The sequence below is a fragment of the Leucopleurus acutus genome (assembly GCF_964270905.1).
Source record: "Leucopleurus acutus genome assembly, chromosome: X".
In the NCBI taxonomy this organism is placed as follows: domain Eukaryota; kingdom Metazoa; phylum Chordata; class Mammalia; order Artiodactyla; family Delphinidae; genus Leucopleurus; species Leucopleurus acutus.
In genome coordinates, this window is record NC_139148.1 from 33,482,013 (window position 1) to 33,499,636 (window position 17,624).

At 39.1% G+C, this 17,624-nt stretch overlaps 1 protein-coding gene across 1 annotated transcript in view; it reads right to left on the reverse strand.

Moving 5' to 3' along the window:
- The window catches only part of RPGR (retinitis pigmentosa GTPase regulator), a 70,809-nt gene extending 54,027 nt beyond the window's left edge, over positions 1–16,782 (reverse strand). Inside the window, exons 1-8 of the mRNA XM_082864767.1 lie at positions 16,640–16,782; positions 14,699–14,824; positions 13,964–14,056; positions 12,453–12,515; positions 9,836–9,994; positions 8,734–8,883; positions 5,244–5,402; positions 2,735–2,890 (exon numbers count right to left, since the gene is read on the reverse strand). Of these exons, the coding sequence (XP_082720893.1) occupies positions 2,735–2,890; positions 5,244–5,402; positions 8,734–8,883; positions 9,836–9,994; positions 12,453–12,515; positions 13,964–14,056; positions 14,699–14,824; positions 16,640–16,667 (934 nt within the window). The 5' untranslated portion in view covers positions 16,668–16,782. The remainder of the gene's footprint in view (positions 1–2,734; positions 2,891–5,243; positions 5,403–8,733; positions 8,884–9,835; positions 9,995–12,452; positions 12,516–13,963; positions 14,057–14,698; positions 14,825–16,639) is intronic.
- Positions 16,783–17,624: the final 842 nt, after the last annotated feature.

Genomic DNA, 17,624 nt, shown 5'->3' on the forward strand with positions numbered 1-17,624 from the left:
ATTTCATGCAACATTAATAAGGACACTGATACTTGAAAATGGGCAGATAGTTCTCTCTGCAAAGTTCTTTGGGGAAGAAGGGACAGTACTTGGTAATACCTTGTATTTGCTGAGCGCTAGTTCCCCTAAGCATATACCATTAGATGAGGTTCATTGTAGCAGAAACTTGCAAAAGAAGGGGAAAATGCAGAAATACCAGTATCCCGATTATTTCAAAATACTATATGATTTATGACTTTTTAATGCTTTACTTTTTAGATAGAAATGATGAGCTACAAATAGAGAAATTACAGAGCCTTTTATTCCAAAGTAATTAAAATTATGGAGAATATATATTTTTTTGTAATTCAAATGAAATATATTTCACTTAATTTTTATTCTTCTCAAATTACATATTTTCATTTAATGTGTCAATAGTTTTAATTTATTGATGTATTTGTGAAGCTTTACGCTCATTTCTTTTTTAACATCTTTATTGGAGTATAATTGCTTTACAATGGTGTGTTAGTTTCTGCTTTATAAGAAAGTGAATCAGTTATACATATACATATGTTCCCATATCTCTTCCCTCTTGTGTCTCCCTCCCTCCCACCCTCCCTATCCCACCCCTCTAAGGGGTCACAAACCACCGAGCTGATCTCCCTATGCTATGTGGCTGCTTCCCACTAGCTACCTATTTTACGTTTGGTAGTGTATATATGTCCATGCCACTCTCTCACTTTGTCACAGCTTACCCTTCCCTCTCCCCATATCCTCAAGTCCATTCTCTAGTAGGTCTGTGTCTTTATTCCCATCTTACCCCTAGGTTCTTCATGACCTTTTTTTTTCCCTTAGATTCCATATATATGTGTTAGCATACGGTATTTGTTTTTCTCTTTCTGACTTCACTCTGTATGACAGACTCTAGGTCCATCCACCTCACTACAAATAACTCAATTTCGTTTCTTTTTATGGCTGAGTAATATTCCACTGTATATATGTGCCACATCTTCTTTATCCATTTGTCTGTTGATGGACACTTAGGTTGCTTCTATGTCCTGGCTATTGTAAACACAGCTGCAATGAACATTTTGGTACATGACTCTTTTTGAATTATGGTTTTCTCAGGGTATATGCCCAGTAGTGGGATTGCTGGGTCGTATGGTAATTCTATTAGATTTTTAAGGAACCTTCATACTGTTCTCCATAGTGGCTGCATCAATTTACATTCCTACCAACAGTGCAAGAGGGTTTCCTTTTCTCCACACCCTCTCCAGCATTTATTGTTTCTAGATTTTTTGATGATGGCCATTCTGACCGGCGTGAGACAGTATCTCATTGTAGTTTTGATTTGCATTTCTCTAATGATTAATGATGTTGAGCATTCTTTCATGTATTTGTTGGCAATCTGGATATCTTCTTTGGAGAAATGTCTATTTAGGTCGTCTGCCCATTTTTGGATTGGGTTGTTTGTTTTTTGGTTATTGAGCTGCATGAGCTGCTTGTAAATTTTGGAGATTAATTCTTTGTCAGTTGCTTCATTTGCAAATATTTTCTCCCATTCTGAGGGGTGTCTTTTGCTCTAGTTTATGGTTTCCTTTGCTGTGCAAAAGCTTTTAAGTTTCATTAGGTCCCATTTGTTTATTTTTGTTTTTATTTCCATTTCTCTAGGTGGTGGGTCAAAAAGGATCTTGCTGTGATTAATGTCATAGAGTGTTCTGCCTCTAAGAGTTTGATAGTGTCTGGCCTTACATTTAGGTCTTTAATCCATTTTGAGTTTATTTTTGTGTGTGGTGTTAGGGAGTGTTCTAATTTCATACTTTTACATGTACCTGTCCAGTTTTCCCAGCACCACTTATTGAACAGGCTGTCTTTTCTCCACTGTATATTCTTGCCTCCTTTATCAAAGATAAGGTGACCATATGTGCGTGGGTTTATCTCTGGGCTTTCTATACTGTCCCATTGATCTATATTTCTATTTTTGTGTCAGTACTATACTGTCTAGATTACTGTAGCTTTGTAGTATAGTCTGAAGTCAGGGAGGCTGATTCCTCCAGCTCCATATTAATTATCTATAGGTGAGTCAGTCATTTTAGGGAAGTACCTTTATTGAGTCCTACATTGGCAGCACCTAGTTTCTGAGGTTGAGAAGTAGACCCATAGCACCATCTCCCCAGATAAAGGGGAAACTACAGAGCAGAAGAGCTAGAGGACCCAGGTATTCATTTAATTAATAGTCTTTGGGGTACCTTTCTGTCTACCACTGTGGAGAAAGTATGAAGGTGTTACTCCTGAAAACGCCTCCCAGTGGCAGAAGCATCATAAGAATTTACTCAGCCTGAATGTAGCTGTCAGACTGAAGAGGGAGAATATTTTAAAATAAGTTCTTTCTTACGAGACTTTTCCCTTTGGTCTGAGCAGAGTTCAGAGCCTTCAAATTGATACAATTTCAAAAAGATTCCAGCTTTTTACTTTTTATACTTCTGCCACAGTATAATGCTATGGTCTTACCTCTGATAGCACTGACACATTTTGAGGCTCTAAACCTTTGGATCATTTACACTGATTTTAAATTAAACTAAGATATGAGAAAGGAGTTTACAACTTTACACGTTGGCATATTAAACAAAGAATTCCATTTTCTCAGTTATTATTTCCTTTGCTTAAGTTAGATACTTTCATTCCATACAGTATTTATTTTGTAATAAAATATACCCAGTTCCGTAAGTATATTAACAGAAATTCTGATCTGTACCTGTTATCAAAGCTGTGTGGTTTTCTCCACAGCAAACATAACTTATTTTCTGATCCTTAATATTCTCAACGGCTTTGGGTTCTGAAGTTTCAAAAATAAAAGTGCCAAGACCCAGTTGACCAAACTGTCCCAGCCCAAAGGTGTACACGGCCTTCTCTGAAAGGGGAGGGGCAAACACAAGAAAAGGATTTCAGAGGTACAGGCACTGTCACCATTATATCTAGAAAAACAGTGCTATTCCACCTTTTATAATGAGGGTTAAGGGCCTCTCAAAGAAATACTCATATAAGAATACCTAATACTTACGTATACATTCCTCAGTGATAAAGGAAGAGAAAAATGACAAGGTACACAATTGCAACAATAATGGCATGGGCCTGATTTTATCTTTTACATATAACCATAGAAGGAATTGCTAAAGACACAAAAGTCGGTGAACTACTACCTAAAAAGTCCCTATAATTACCACTCAGTTTGTTAAAAATCATCAATTGTCATTAAGCTAATTCCTTTCACTGCCCTAACTAAACGAATAGTGTTTCCTACAGAAGAAGTCCTTACTTATTAACAGTAATTTAATGGAATAACCTATTTTAGAAAACAATTTCAGAGGAGAATTAGCATGAGAATGAAAACTTACATCAGACATGCTAGATTTATTCACAGGTAAAGCTCATTTACTAGGAAATGCAATAATAATCAAACGAGGGGAAAAGCCTTTCCTCTATATTAAATTTTTTTTAAATTTTATTGAAGTATAGTTGATTGACAATGTTATGTTATTTTCCTCTGTATAGCAAAGTGACTCAGTTATACATATATATATTCTTTTTCATATTCTTTTCCATTATGGTTTGTCACAGGATACTGAATATAGTTCCCTGTGCTATACAGTAGGACCTTGTTGTTCATCCATACTATATTATATTAATATTTTTGAAGTGATTCCAAAGGAACTCCAATAACAGTAAATATTAGCTCACATAGTCTTGAGAAATGGAAAAGCACAAAAATAGGATAAACGAGTGGTGATGAAAGCGTCCTTTAGACACACGACTCTCCCTGGCCCCTGCCTTAGCATATAAAATAACATAACACATGAAGAATAAGTTGCATTTCTGCCTATAGAATAAATTTTCAGATAATTTATAAAGATTAATTTTGAAGTTTAATTCCTAACATAAATCTTTTAGAAATTATATGAAAATTCACTTTATCAGAAGAAGTTTAAAAAAAAACTTAAACCTCAGAATTATTTCCAAATTTAGAGTTGAGGCCTGGAAAAAAATTATTTCTCACTTTGAAAAGATTCCATCTGGAAATTGTAATTCTGGGAAACCATAGCTTTATACACATGACTGGGACTAGTCAAGGAAAAGTGATGTAAGAGAGGAAAATCTAAAGATAAAATATTGCTTAATCACCTTGCAACATTTAAGCATTATCATCTGAGAACTGGATATTACTTAAAATTTGTCTAGAACACTTCTAGCTTTGGGTTACTGAAGATTAAGTGGTGACTTCAGAAACTGTTTATTTCTTTTTGACCAAAATATATCATAACCATTCACTATCTAACTGCATTACCTCTATACTACTCATCTAAAATAAATCGAATGCTGAACAAATTTGGGAGCATCAATTTAGTAAGCATATTAACAAGTAGTAAGTCTATTTTAATTATCCTGACTAGAATCCTGAGAAGTCACATGTCATACCAAATACAAAGTTCAGAAGCCAAAAGTGACATTACTATTAAAGTTCTAACTTTTTTTATTATCTGTAATTTAAAATCTTAACACTTTAATGAATTACTATAACAGAACATAAAAATCACAAAGAAATCACCAAGTTAGACATTGTGAATATCAAAAAGAATTATCAATGACAAGTAGAAAACAGTATTAGCAGGGAGCTTCTCCAAAATAAGATATTTCAGAAAAAATAATGTCAATTTTAAATAAATATGGAATACACATATATGAGGAAAACAATTTGTTCTTGAAAATGAGCTAAAAAACCTTATGTGCTGCCATTAAACGTGTTAAGATCATGAAAATGTCAATTATGTTAGCAAAAATAATTCAACAAGATTCATTTTTTTCTACTTAAAAATTTCTTCCACAGGCCAGAAATGCTTATTAACTATAGGAACAAAAGGTGGGGTTCTTAATGGAAAAAGATGCAAAGCCAACTTACATGAAGTATCTAAAACAGTCAAACTCATCGAAGCAGAGACTTGAATGGTGGTTGCCAGGGGCTGGGGTAGGGGGAGAGGGGAGCTGCTTAAGAATGGGTATAAGGTTTCAGCTCTGCAAAGGTAAAAGTTCTAGAAACCTGCCATACAACGTTGTGCCTATAGATAACAATACTGTATTGTAAACTTAAAAATCTGTTAAGAGGATGGATCAGATGTTAAGTGTTCCTACCACAATAAAAATAAATGAATGTAAAAAAAGCTGTTTTCATTAGCTACCAAAGAAAGCAGGGAACGGAGCCGCACACATACCTGTGAGTGCAACTGTGTGCCCTCCACCACAAGCTACTTGGATCACCTTCTGAGGAATTCCAGGCACCAGCTGGGGCACTTTGTGATTGATCAGCAGCTTTTCGGGAAGACCTAACTTCCCATACTCAGGTTCTCCAAAGGTGTACAGTTCTCCCTCCGCTATTGGAGGAAAAGGACAGTGATCGATGATGACACAGACATGAACAAATACCGGTCTTTTTGGTACATGTTCTCACGTTTGATAAAAAAAATGTAGAAAATCTCAACTTAATAAATTTGACCTTTCTTGAGATATTTTTACTGAATGGTAAGGAAATAAAGGTAGATTTTCCCTTCCCCTTGATTATTCTAATCCAAAATCTTCCTGAAGAATTCACGACCAGCACTACTAGTAAAAACTAGAAAATTATTTTACCTGTTTCACAATATATAGAAAAGATGATCTTACTTCTACCTACTTTCAATAAAGCAAAATGAGTCGACATTAAACCCCCATAAGGACATGGATTTTGTCTTGCTCACTATGGTATTGCAAGAACTTAGCAGTGTGTCTAGTACATTAAACATTTAATGAATACTTGGTGAATAAATAATTGCTTTTAATGAAACTTATTGTAGAAAACCCATTTATGTGTGAAGTAAATATGGTGACTCTAAAGATAGCAGATTTTACTCAGTTAGATGGCACTTTTTCCAGACAGATTCTCTTATTAAGGAACTCATGACATTTAATCACTGCCTTGTCCATACCACTACTATTTATTTTCTTCTGTTATCACACGTCCCACGCTATACTATGAGCTTCTTGAAAGCAGGAACTTTTTTTATTCATTTCTATGAACTGAACTGAGTTCTATAAAACAGGAATTTATAAACTGTTGTAAATACATAATCTAATCCAAAGATTATGACACAGAACGCATCACCACTGATATGAGGAAAGAGGTAACACAGCACCTCTTGTATTATTTGCATGTCTCCAAGAGAAGCATGACTGACTGACTGTTGACCAACCCCTGGGAATGTGGCCCTTGGGAGTGTTCTTTATGTTGGTGATTGATGTTTTTGTTATGTACACCTGGAGAAATGAATTATGCCAGCTTAGCAAGAAGCTAAGAGAGGCTTGCTTTGCACAAACTTCAACACTGATGATGTGCACCTGGTTTCACTGTTGAGGGACCCGAGTTGCAGTTGCCATGACTAGTTGCTAGCAGGATGTGCCTACATGACACCAGCCACCCACACAAAAGCCTCAGACCCTGAGAATAGAGTAGGCTTCCCTGAGCAGAGACATTACACACACATCCCTGTAGTCTGTAGTTCACTGCCAAAGAGAAAACATGTCATGTGCGGCCTTGGAATAGGAAGGACCAGGAAGCGCATACTGGACCTCTCTGGAGGATACAGATCTTTCCTGCTGCTTTTGCTCGGTATCCTTTGCTGTAATAAATCTAAGCCACGAGTACAACCAGCTACTGAAGCTTGAGAGCCCTTCTAGCAAATCAGAACTTAGGGAAGTTGTATGACATCTAACGCACATGGTATGTGCCACTTAAAACTTGGTCAAATACTGCAAACACAGCTATACTCATTTTTTAGATTGATCTGTACAAAAAATGAAGCTTTCTGAACCACAGTTTTCTCTGAAGTATTCGGCAAACACTGGCACAGAAGTGCTCAGTAAGTCAGCACGCTCCCCCTTTTCCCATGCTTCTTGCCTCTCATATGAAAGGAGTTACTAAGTCCAGATAAGTCTCTTTCTACTACTGTCTATAAATTCCTGCTGCTCCTCACACCTTAAATGGGTGAATTGTATGGTAGGTGACCTATACATCAATAAAGCTGTTTTTTAAAAAAGGCATAAAAACAGAAAACAAAACAAAAAAGTTCAATGTAATGCCTATTGGTTAAAACGAATAATTCCACTTGTTTCCCTACTGGCTAAAGCAGTAGTAAATAAAAATTGTTTCTGGGAGTTTTATTAAGGCCCAAATATAAGACAATGCTTTTGATTATTTGTTCTTGCATGGGTATTTTTTTCCCTGTTTTCTGTTTCATAAACAAAGTGAGTACAGACTATACCAACCCCAGGAGTTGCAAATAAGTTGGTATGTGGTATTGCCCCAAGGAACACAGTCAATTTATCATTCATTCACTCACCTCCTCATTCAACAATATTTATTGATTGAATAAATATTGTTTCTTCAAGACACAAACTGACCCAGTAGTGAACAAACCCAGCCAAGTCAGAGTTTGCCTTTTCTTGGTACCAAGTTGCTACCAATTCATTGGTAAACCTGGGGGGCACTGGGATAGGTCAATAAGCACTTTCTAAACCTGAATCTGAGGTGCACAGAATAGGAAGTAAATGTATAAAACAAATATTTAGAGAGATATCTAAGAGGGTCCATGGAACTATTTCTGCTGGGTGTTTTTACTGTTAGGAAAACCATAAATAAGATGGAAAACCATGATCATACTTCTGGTATTACTACCAGTGTAGATGTAGGCTATAATAGTTAGAGTCCAACATTTAAAATATTTTAACTAAGATAGAGAAGGTTGCCAGTGAGCCCAGGAAAAGGAGAAACGGGGGATCCTGAGAAAAGTCCCAACAAAGGAAAGCATATCCCATACTGAACTCCCTTCCTTTTTCATCTAATCTTCATCCCTATTCCTACAATGAAAATCTATGACTCATGTACTGAAACAATAAGAACGAATTATCAGGACAAGAATAGAGTAGGTCAAAGTACAGAGCCAAGTGGATCCAGAGAAAAGAGGCTCACAGGTCTTGTTTTTAATGCCAAAGAGTCTAAGAAGTTTGAGAGCCAAAATTTAGAAGGGTTTCTTATGCATAAATTTTGTTTTCCTAATAGATCTAACATTCATTAAAAAAAGTTAAGGGACTTCCCTGGTTGCACAGTGGTTAAGAATTCGCCTGCCAGTGCAGGGGACACGGGTTCGAGCCCTGGTCTGGGAAGATCCCACATGCCGCCGAGCAACTAAGCCCGTGCACCACAACTAATGAGCCTGCGCTCTTGAGCCCATGAGCCACAACTACTGAGCGCACGTGCCGCAGCTACCAAAGCCCGCGTCCCTAGAGCCCGTGCTCCGCAACAAGAGAAGCCACTGCAATGAGAAGCCTGCACACCACATCAAAGAGTAGCCCATGCTCACCACAACTAAAGAAAGCCCGTGTGCATCAAAGAAGACCCAACACAGACAAAAATAAAAAATTAATTAAAGAAATAAATAAAATAGTACCATCGATATTAAAAAAAAGTTAACACGTCAGATAGTTTGAAATTATAAATACTCATTACTGAAATGAAGAAATACTGTGACCTAAAACAGACCAAAATTATTTCATTACATGGAGTACCATGACAATATTTCTATAGAAATGTAGAATGTTATGACATTTTATTATTTAGTAATAACTTAGAAATGGGAGATAACATGAGAAATCCAAACTGTTCTGTCTTACTTGTTACAAAAGCTGAATGGTAATATCCACAAGAGATCCAGGAGATAGGTTTTCCAATGGTCACTTGATGAGGGACACATATACTAGTTATATTTTGTAAACCAATTTGCCCCTCAGAATTGTCACCCCACATGAAAAGCTCTCCATCCTCTATAAAGAAAACACAAAGAGGAAAAAAGGTTTTAAGAGGTAGCAGGGATGGCAAGTTATTATACTTCCAACAGAGCATTTATTTTTTAATTTAGAAAAATTATGTATCTTGAAAGAAAAGTACTACTAAGATATTTATACCAGGTAGCTACTTATTACAATTTCTTTAAAAAAAAATTTTGGGGGGCTGCATTTGGTCTTTGTTGCCGTGCGCAGGCTTTCTCTAACACTGCACGTTACACAGCTCTCCGGACTGGAATGAAGCAGCACACCAGCAGCTTCTTCAGTGAGACACGTTTATCTCGGCTCCAAATTTTAAAGAAATTTCTCATATGGGCTTTTGATAGGGAGGGCAGAGAGATGCAATGACCATTACAAACTTTTTTTTTTTTTTTTTTTTTTTTGCGGTATGCAGGCCTCTCACTGTTGTGGCCTCTCCCGTTGCAGAGCACAGCTCCGGACGCGCAGGCTCAGTGGCCATGGCTCACGGGCCCAGCCGCTCCGCGGCACGTGGGATCTTCCCGGACCGGGGCACAAACCCGTGTCCCCTGCATCGGCAGGCGGACTCTCAACCACTGCGCCACCAGGGAAGCCCTACAAACTGTATTTTAATAACATATATCCAACAGATTTCTAGGATGTTTCTGACAGCAACTTCATTAAAGCTGAAATATAACTTTCAGAACACACAATGAAGATAATGTTTAAGAATATCTAAAGGAACAGATGGATAGCACAGCTTCGAATTTATTTAACAATTACCTTCTAAACGTCTATAAGCATAAAGTTGTACTATATGTCATGATTTTAAGTTCTATTTTAAACGTCTTCTGAAAACACATGGTCAATGAAAGAAAACTAAACAGTATTGCTGTCTTCAGTTTACTGACTTGGTATATTCTGGTCTAAAAAAAAGGGATGTGTCCCAGTTTGAAGTGGAAAAAAGTCTTACCAGTCAGCGCAGCTGAAGTGTTAGACCCAGCAGAGAGTTGTTTAATCTTATGCTGGGATGTAAAAAAACTAATTAGATGAAAAGTGTTTCTCTCTTCAGTATCACCAAGTCCCAGCTGTCCTTCAGTATTTCCTCCAGCGGCGTATACTTTGCCTCCTTCTGCACACAGAAAAGAAAACATCAGTATACCATAGTCACCATCTTTATGAGGCAGACCAGTGTATATCAGACAGTTCCTCTACTACCAGTGAAGAAAGCTGAAAGCTGGCATTATCCTACAATTTGGTGAACAACTTCATTTAGGCGTCAAAAATACAGCAAAACAAGCAAGGCTCCACATTTTTGTGAGATTTTATAAATCATTCTAGAGTTTAAGTAGCAACTGAAATGCACAGAATGTGTGGAATGCATTTTCTTGCTAATGCAGAACTATTAACTCAGAGTGAAAAAGAGGAAAGTAATTTCCAAATTAGATTATAATCCAAATCAAACTATTTTAAAAGAGATGTGGTTCATTAATTTTACCTTCCATACCCATTAAAGCTAAGACATAATAGATAATAAGTAAAATGAGGCGAATACAAGAAGAATATAATTAGAAATGTGAAAATTCTATGTTGTGTAATTATTTTAATTTTCTAGCTAAATAGAAAGCCAGTATAGCATTGTGTTTAGGAGAGAGGACACCAGAATCAGACTTCCTGGGTGCAAATTCTGGCCTGCCACTTATCAGTTGTGTAACATTGGGCAAGCTATCCTTAACCTCTCAGTGTCTCATTTTCCTCATCTGTAAAATGGGATAATAATAGTGCCTACTCCATAGAGGTGTTATGAAGATTAAATGAGTTAACATTTATAAAATTCTTAGAATGGCACTTGGCACACGGTAAGAACTATATAAATGTTAACAATTTTCTTAATCACATTAAGAAATATATCATTCCTAGATAATAAACATTGCCAGTAAGCTCTAAAGTAATGACACATAAAGATATACTTATTGGGACTTCCCTGGTGGTGCAGTGGTTAAGAATCTGCCTGCCAATGCAGGGGACAGGGGTTCGAGCCCTGGTCCAGGAAGATCCCACATGCTGTGGAGCAACTAAGCCTGTGTGTCACAACACTGAGCCCACGAGCCACAACTGCTGAGCCCGAGAGCCACAATTACTGAGGCTGCGTGCCACAACTACTGAAGCCCACATGCCTAGAGCCCATGCTCCGCAACAAGAGAAGCCACCGCAATGAGAAGCCCGCGCACCGCAACAAAGAGTAGCCCCCGCTTGCCGCAACTAGAGAAAGCCCACGCGCATCAACAAAGACCCAACCAGCCAAAAATAAATAAATAAATTTATTTTAAAAAAGATATACTTATTAAAATTAGTTATATCTGTCATAAAAATGCACATGGAATTAAAGCCTCACTAAATTACAGGGGAAACTTAGGACAAAATCATTCTGAATCAGTAAAAATTTAAAACTAGATATTATTTTAGAAAAAATGAAACCTAATTGAGGAAATAAGACTAGGTTTCAAATGGAAGATACTACAAGGCCACATGGAATTGAACCACACAATTTAACACATATGGAACAAACCAGAGTTGGTGGTATGCTGAAGCAGTTCAGAGAATGACATAAGGAAAAAGTTGAATAGTCACAAAAAGCTCCATGGATGAAGTAAGACTTATACTGGATCTTAAGAGACAAGAATCTGAGTCCATGGATGAAGTAAGACTTATACTGGATCTTAAGAGACAAGAATCTAAGTAAGAGAAAGAGAAAAGACATTTCAGCAAAGGAAAAGTATGAGTGAGGGCAGAGAGGTGAGGCAGGGGCCGAAGCAGTGAGAACAGCCTGAAGACAGAAGAAGCTGTGTTTGTGGGAAAGGAAGTAGGAAAGACTGCTCGGTGGTCAGGGCCTGGATGTCTAATTGTTCCAGCAGGATTGCTGAAGACTACCTTTTCTCCACTGAACTGCCTTGGCACCTTTGTCAAATATTACTTGGGCATAAACATGTGGGTCTATTTCTGGATTCTGTTCTGTTCCATTCATCTCTGTCTGTCTTCACTGCTAGCACACTGTCTTGATCACTGTAGCTTTACAGTAGGTCTTGAAATCAGGTAGTGCTAGTCCTCCAATTTTGGTCTTTTCAAAATTCTTTTGGCTATTCTAGGTCCTTTGCTTTTCCATATAAACTTTAGAACCACTTTGTGAATTTCTACACACACACACACACACACACACACCCTGTTTGGATTTTGATTGGAATTGTGCTAACTCATATCAATAGTCTTTTGGGGAGGGCTTCCACTCACCCTCAGAAAAGAAGAGGGAAGAGCAAGATCAGGAGCAAGCGGCCCCTGAGGTGTGCACACAGGTAAGGAGATGCTGTCCCTTGACATAATCCAAGAAAAGAAGCTTTTTCTTCAGTCACTTAACATTTATCTGCATATTTTCATAGGCAAACAAGTGTACTAACCATTTACATTTTTTAAAAATCCTAATCTTACTGTTGCCAAGTTACCATTTCTATTAATTTTACAAAGTCACAAATGTTACAGGAGTGAGACCTCAGTCCTCAAATTGGGCAGGAAGTCATACAGATTGAATACTATACCTGTTGAAACTAGGGTGTGGTTCCTTCCACAGGCAGCAAATTTCATTTTTTCCAGTTTTAAAGCTAAAAATATAAAAATATGACAAGATATTTTATGATTATGGAAATGACAAATAATCCAGGTCAAATGATAACCAAGTGGTAGCACAGATTTAAACCCAGGCTTGTCTGACTCCAAAGTCAATGTTCATAACTAATAAAGCAAAAGTTTTTGCAAGGACTTGTGCATCATAGTAACCAATGGTGCTTTGAAAAAAAATACAAATAGCTCAGCCCCACCCCTGGAGAATCTGAGTCAGTAGGCTTGAGGTAAAGCCTAGGCATCTATATATTATTTAAAACTCCACAAGTAATTAACATGTGCTGAGATCCACTGCATTGTTTTGCTGCCTCTTCACCAACCTGATCTATTCCCTAATCTGCCATCACCATCATCAAGCTTACTTTCTACCTGCCCCACAAAACACTAAGTCCAATATTCATAGGCATACACCTATGTTAAAGTTCTTCATTCATTCATTTACATATTAAAAACTTTTACAGAACATCTCCTAAGCTCTTAGCATAGGGGCTACAAAGATCACTAAGACAGAGTCCCTGGTCTCAAGGATCTCATAGTCTAGACAATCCTGTTAGCTTGATTAGATATTTGAGAGTAAGGATCATAGGCACTGTAAATAAACCCAAGGGTTTAGTAGACTGTGCTCAGTAAATACTTTTTGACCGAGTGGAATACTTCAACAGTTCCACAGCAATATCTATAAATAGCATGCATATGATAAATTACACTGAAATTTTGAGCTGAAATTAAAAATTTGGCTACAAAGATAAAGAATCCTGCTCTTGTCATATCCCAAGGAATCTCCATCACCATTCAAGTATAGCTGATGTTCATAGGTTATAACCAAACAGAAGCTTTTGCACATAATGGCGAGAAAGCTTTGTAAAGATGTAATATGTCTCATATTTTCTGGGACAATCCTGATTTGAAATATTTTGTCCTGTTGTTCTTGTAAGAACACTAGTATTAATCAACTCCTAGTTCTAATATTTTCTTCAGCACAGCTGCTAACTATACACAGCAGGGTAAAGTGTGTTTTATAAAACCAACAGAACCATAATGTCCACAACTCAAACAAATGAGACAGAGCTCGAAATCCTAACATATCATATTGTTTGTTCTCTGTATATACAGTAACAGTAATATTTAAGTTGGTTTACAAACAGGCCAAAAAAAAAAAGGATGTTCAAGTGCAATACTGTAGAATCATTACTTCCTTTGTGGTCTCTGGGTTTAAAATCAATATGATTTTTAGACCCTAACATATAAAACTAGTTCTGAATATCACATGAAAAATAAAGTTAAATGCCAATAATATTCAAGTAAATCTCAGAAAATAAAGAACTAAAGACTTTATTATTTATAATATATTAAAGAATTACACAATCAATATAAAAGTACTTTATACACTTTAAGTATTTAAAGTGATAAAGAAGAAAAGACCCCAAACCTTTGACACACGTTGGCTTGTTAACAGTCGATTTTGATCCTAATCCTAACTGACCCCAGTTGTTACTGCCAAACATGAAAAGCTTATTATTTCCTGGTGGGAAGGAAAAAGAAATAATAAATCGAAGCGGTTGCAACATAATGTGAGAAGAAGTCATCACAAAGCAATAAAAATGCTGTACTTAAACACTGTCATTGCTTTTCTGTGTTGAAACAGGCTCCCTTGCCCATCTACCTATAGCTATATTCTGTTAGGTGTAAAGAGTTTCTAAGGGCTTCCCTGGTGGCCCAGTGGTTGGGAGTCCGCCTGCAAATGCAGGGGACACGGGTTCGTGCCCTGGTCTGGGAAGATCCCACATGCCGCGGAGCGGCTGGGCCCGTGAGGCACGGCCGCTGAGCCTGCGCATCCGGAGCCTGTGCTCCGCAACGGGAGAGGCCCGCATACCACACACACACACAAAAAGTTTCTAAGATTATACAGTAATAATTTTTTGATTATATTGATAAATTCAAATAGATTTATTCTAAGAAAGTAATATGTATAGAAAAATCACACTTAAATATACTAAGGGAACTTAGAAGTCACTCTTGATAAATCAATTTGTCAAGAATTATCTGGCAAAGTAAAAAAAACCTCCACTTTCTGTATATCTTCAACATGTTTCAAACACAGCACATTTATAATACTTAGGATTCTCTAAGTATTACTATCTTCATTTAAGATTTTAACACTAACCTGTAATAATAGCAGTATGTTCATCTCCACATGAAAGATATATAGGTATATCATTTTTAAACCAGAACTTGCTGGGATTATTTTCAGCAAATTTAGTTTTCCCAAACGTAAACACAGCACCCGAATCTGCAAATATATGAGAGTTTGGATTTCACAACTTTTATTATGTTGCCTGTTAACTAAAATATTTTTCCAGTAATTTATCTATACAGATCTCTTGTCTCCCAACAGCTTGGCTTCTGCTCCAGCACTGTCTATGCCCTCCTTCTTTCATCTTAACTCAGTTTTATTCCTCAGACTTCATTCTAGTTTTATTTATGAAATCTAATAAATTAATTATGTATTATTCATTTACTGGTGTAAAGTAAGAAATATACTGTCACAATGACTAAGAGTCCTGCTGTCACGAGGTGGACCATCTACTCCCTGGAATGAGCTGATACACTCAATGCCCCCCTCACGCTGGTAAACACCTCATGGTCTAGCCCTTGACTGAGGGCTTTTCTCCACACACAGAAACAGGACAGTATTGAGTTTCATCATTAACATCGTGAGGATGCAGGATGTTGAGATTTTTACATTCTTAAATTAAGTCATTAAATGCTACCCGATGGGAGGAGTATTCACAAACTATTTTAGTCCAGTACCATTTTGGAGAGAGATCAAAAACTCCTACCAGATCCCAGTAACTATGTAAACACACACACACACACACACACACACACACACACACACACACACACACACACACACACACACACACACACACACACACACACACCCCTCCAAATAGGAGGCCAGACCCAGCTTTTGAGGAAATCTCAAGGAGGATGATCACACATAAAGAAACTAAACGGGTACCAGAAAGAAAAACATAGCAAACACAATTATTAATAATAAATATTAATGCTCAAGAGACTAGCCACTGTGGAAAACCTTCTGAGAACAACTGTGAGGTGTGTCAGTTCAAACTGATAATTGACATTTAGGAGGCCAGGTTCTCGAACAGGCTCTAAGTTTTTATAGAATGAATAATTTTAACTGTTTTGTCCTGCTCTGGGTTCCCAGGAAGCCTTCCCCGTTACCTTCACCCCAAGCCAGGGTTTGGCGGCTCTGCTCTGGCCCCCTGGCAACTACTGTCAAACGATCCTGTCATTTTGTTTAGTTTCTTGAATCTCTCACTAAGCTGTGAATTTGAGGCAGGAATTTAACCATGTTTGAGCCCAAGAGCATGGCAGAAACGCAATACATATTTCAGTGAATACATGATTCTGCTCTAATCCAGTGTTTTTTCAAACTGTTGGTCGTGACCCATTGGTAGGTCAGAAAATCAACTTAGTGGGTCACAGTGACCATTTTTAAGAGAATGTATTATAGAAAAGATCTGAGCGCATCTACAGCAAGTACTGTTTCGTGAAACTTCTATTTCTGTTACACAATACGTACGCGGTACCGGGTCTCAATGCCAAAGGTTATTTCTGGAGCTCAGAGGAAAAGTCTTAAAAAACCACTCGCTAACGGCTCCCTCCTTTCTCCAAGGCGTTTTCCCCATCCTCTTTTACCCCACTCCCCCTGGTCACTCACTCTTTACTGCGTTCAATACACAACCGGGTTCTGAGGACCTCGAAGCAAGTACTCTGGGAAGCTCATAGGGAGGTAAACACTTCCCCCGCCTTCGAGAAACTCATCGCAAACTTATTTTAAAAGAATTAGAAGACGAAAGACCAGCACCCCCTTCCCCGTAGTCCGCCCTTCCGTCCCTCCCCTTCTTTCTTCTCCCCTCAGTCGCCCACGGGGGCGCGTCCAGAGCTCCGACCAAAGTCAGGCCGCCGCGGCCCGGGCCTGTCCCCCGACGGGGCCGGCCCGGAGGCGGGGCCTGGCCGCCCGCCCGCCCGCCGGCCTTCCCTCCCGGCCGCCGCCACCGCCGCGGGTGTCACTCACCGGGCACCACCTCCTCGGGTTCCCTCATGCCGAAAGACGCTAAGGGGAGCCTGCGCCTGGGCCGGGAAGGGGTTGGGGGAGACTCGGTGGGGCCTAAGGCAGCGCCTCAGCCCCGAAGCCGACCCTGGAATCCCCCTGGAACCCCAAAGCGACCCTCTGAGCATCGGCGACTCCCGCGTTCCCGGAAGTCAACAGACAGCCGCTAGGGGCAACGGAGGCGGAGCGTTCCACAGCGAGGCGGAGCGGCCGCCTGCGGGAGGGGAGGGGGGAGGGGGGCGGGCGGCCGGCGCAGCGCAGCCGCAGACGCAGGCGCAGACGCAGGCGCAGACGCAGACGCAGGGGGCGGTTGCGGTAGAGGCCGCGCGCCCTCTGGTGGCCCGGAGAGGAGGGGCAGTCACGCCTCGCGGTAATGTCCCCGAAGTGTACGCGTTTACGTTGGTGGAGACCCAGGCCCCCCAGGTCCCGCGTCCGGATAGTGACGAACGTGACAAATATCACATCCCCTCTCACTCAAGCTACGTGACACAGGCAAACGTCAACACACAGCTGTGTTAATACTACTAACAGTGACCGTGTATAACTAAATGAGATAGGCACTCTGCTAAACATCCTAAGTCCTATTTGTATCCCCATCACCCAACCCCAAACCTGGCATATACTAGATGCCCATTAAATACGTATTAGATGAATGAGTCCTGCTACAGCCCTGCAAGGTGGTTAATGTTACTCCCGTTTATGGATGTGAAGATTATACAGTGGGAGAACCGGGGTCCAGTTTAGCAGTCCTGCTGGTAATCTGAACACCCCTCAGACCCCCGCCCCTCCTTCCACAGAAAGAGGAGGCTGAGGTGTGCAATCTGCTACAGACAGAACTTGCACGAAGAGATTCACCAACACCAGAACATCACTGTTCTAGAATTCGGCCAGAGATGTCACATTTTTCTAGTTTCTTATGTGAAGGAAAAATATTGCCTGCCATATTAAC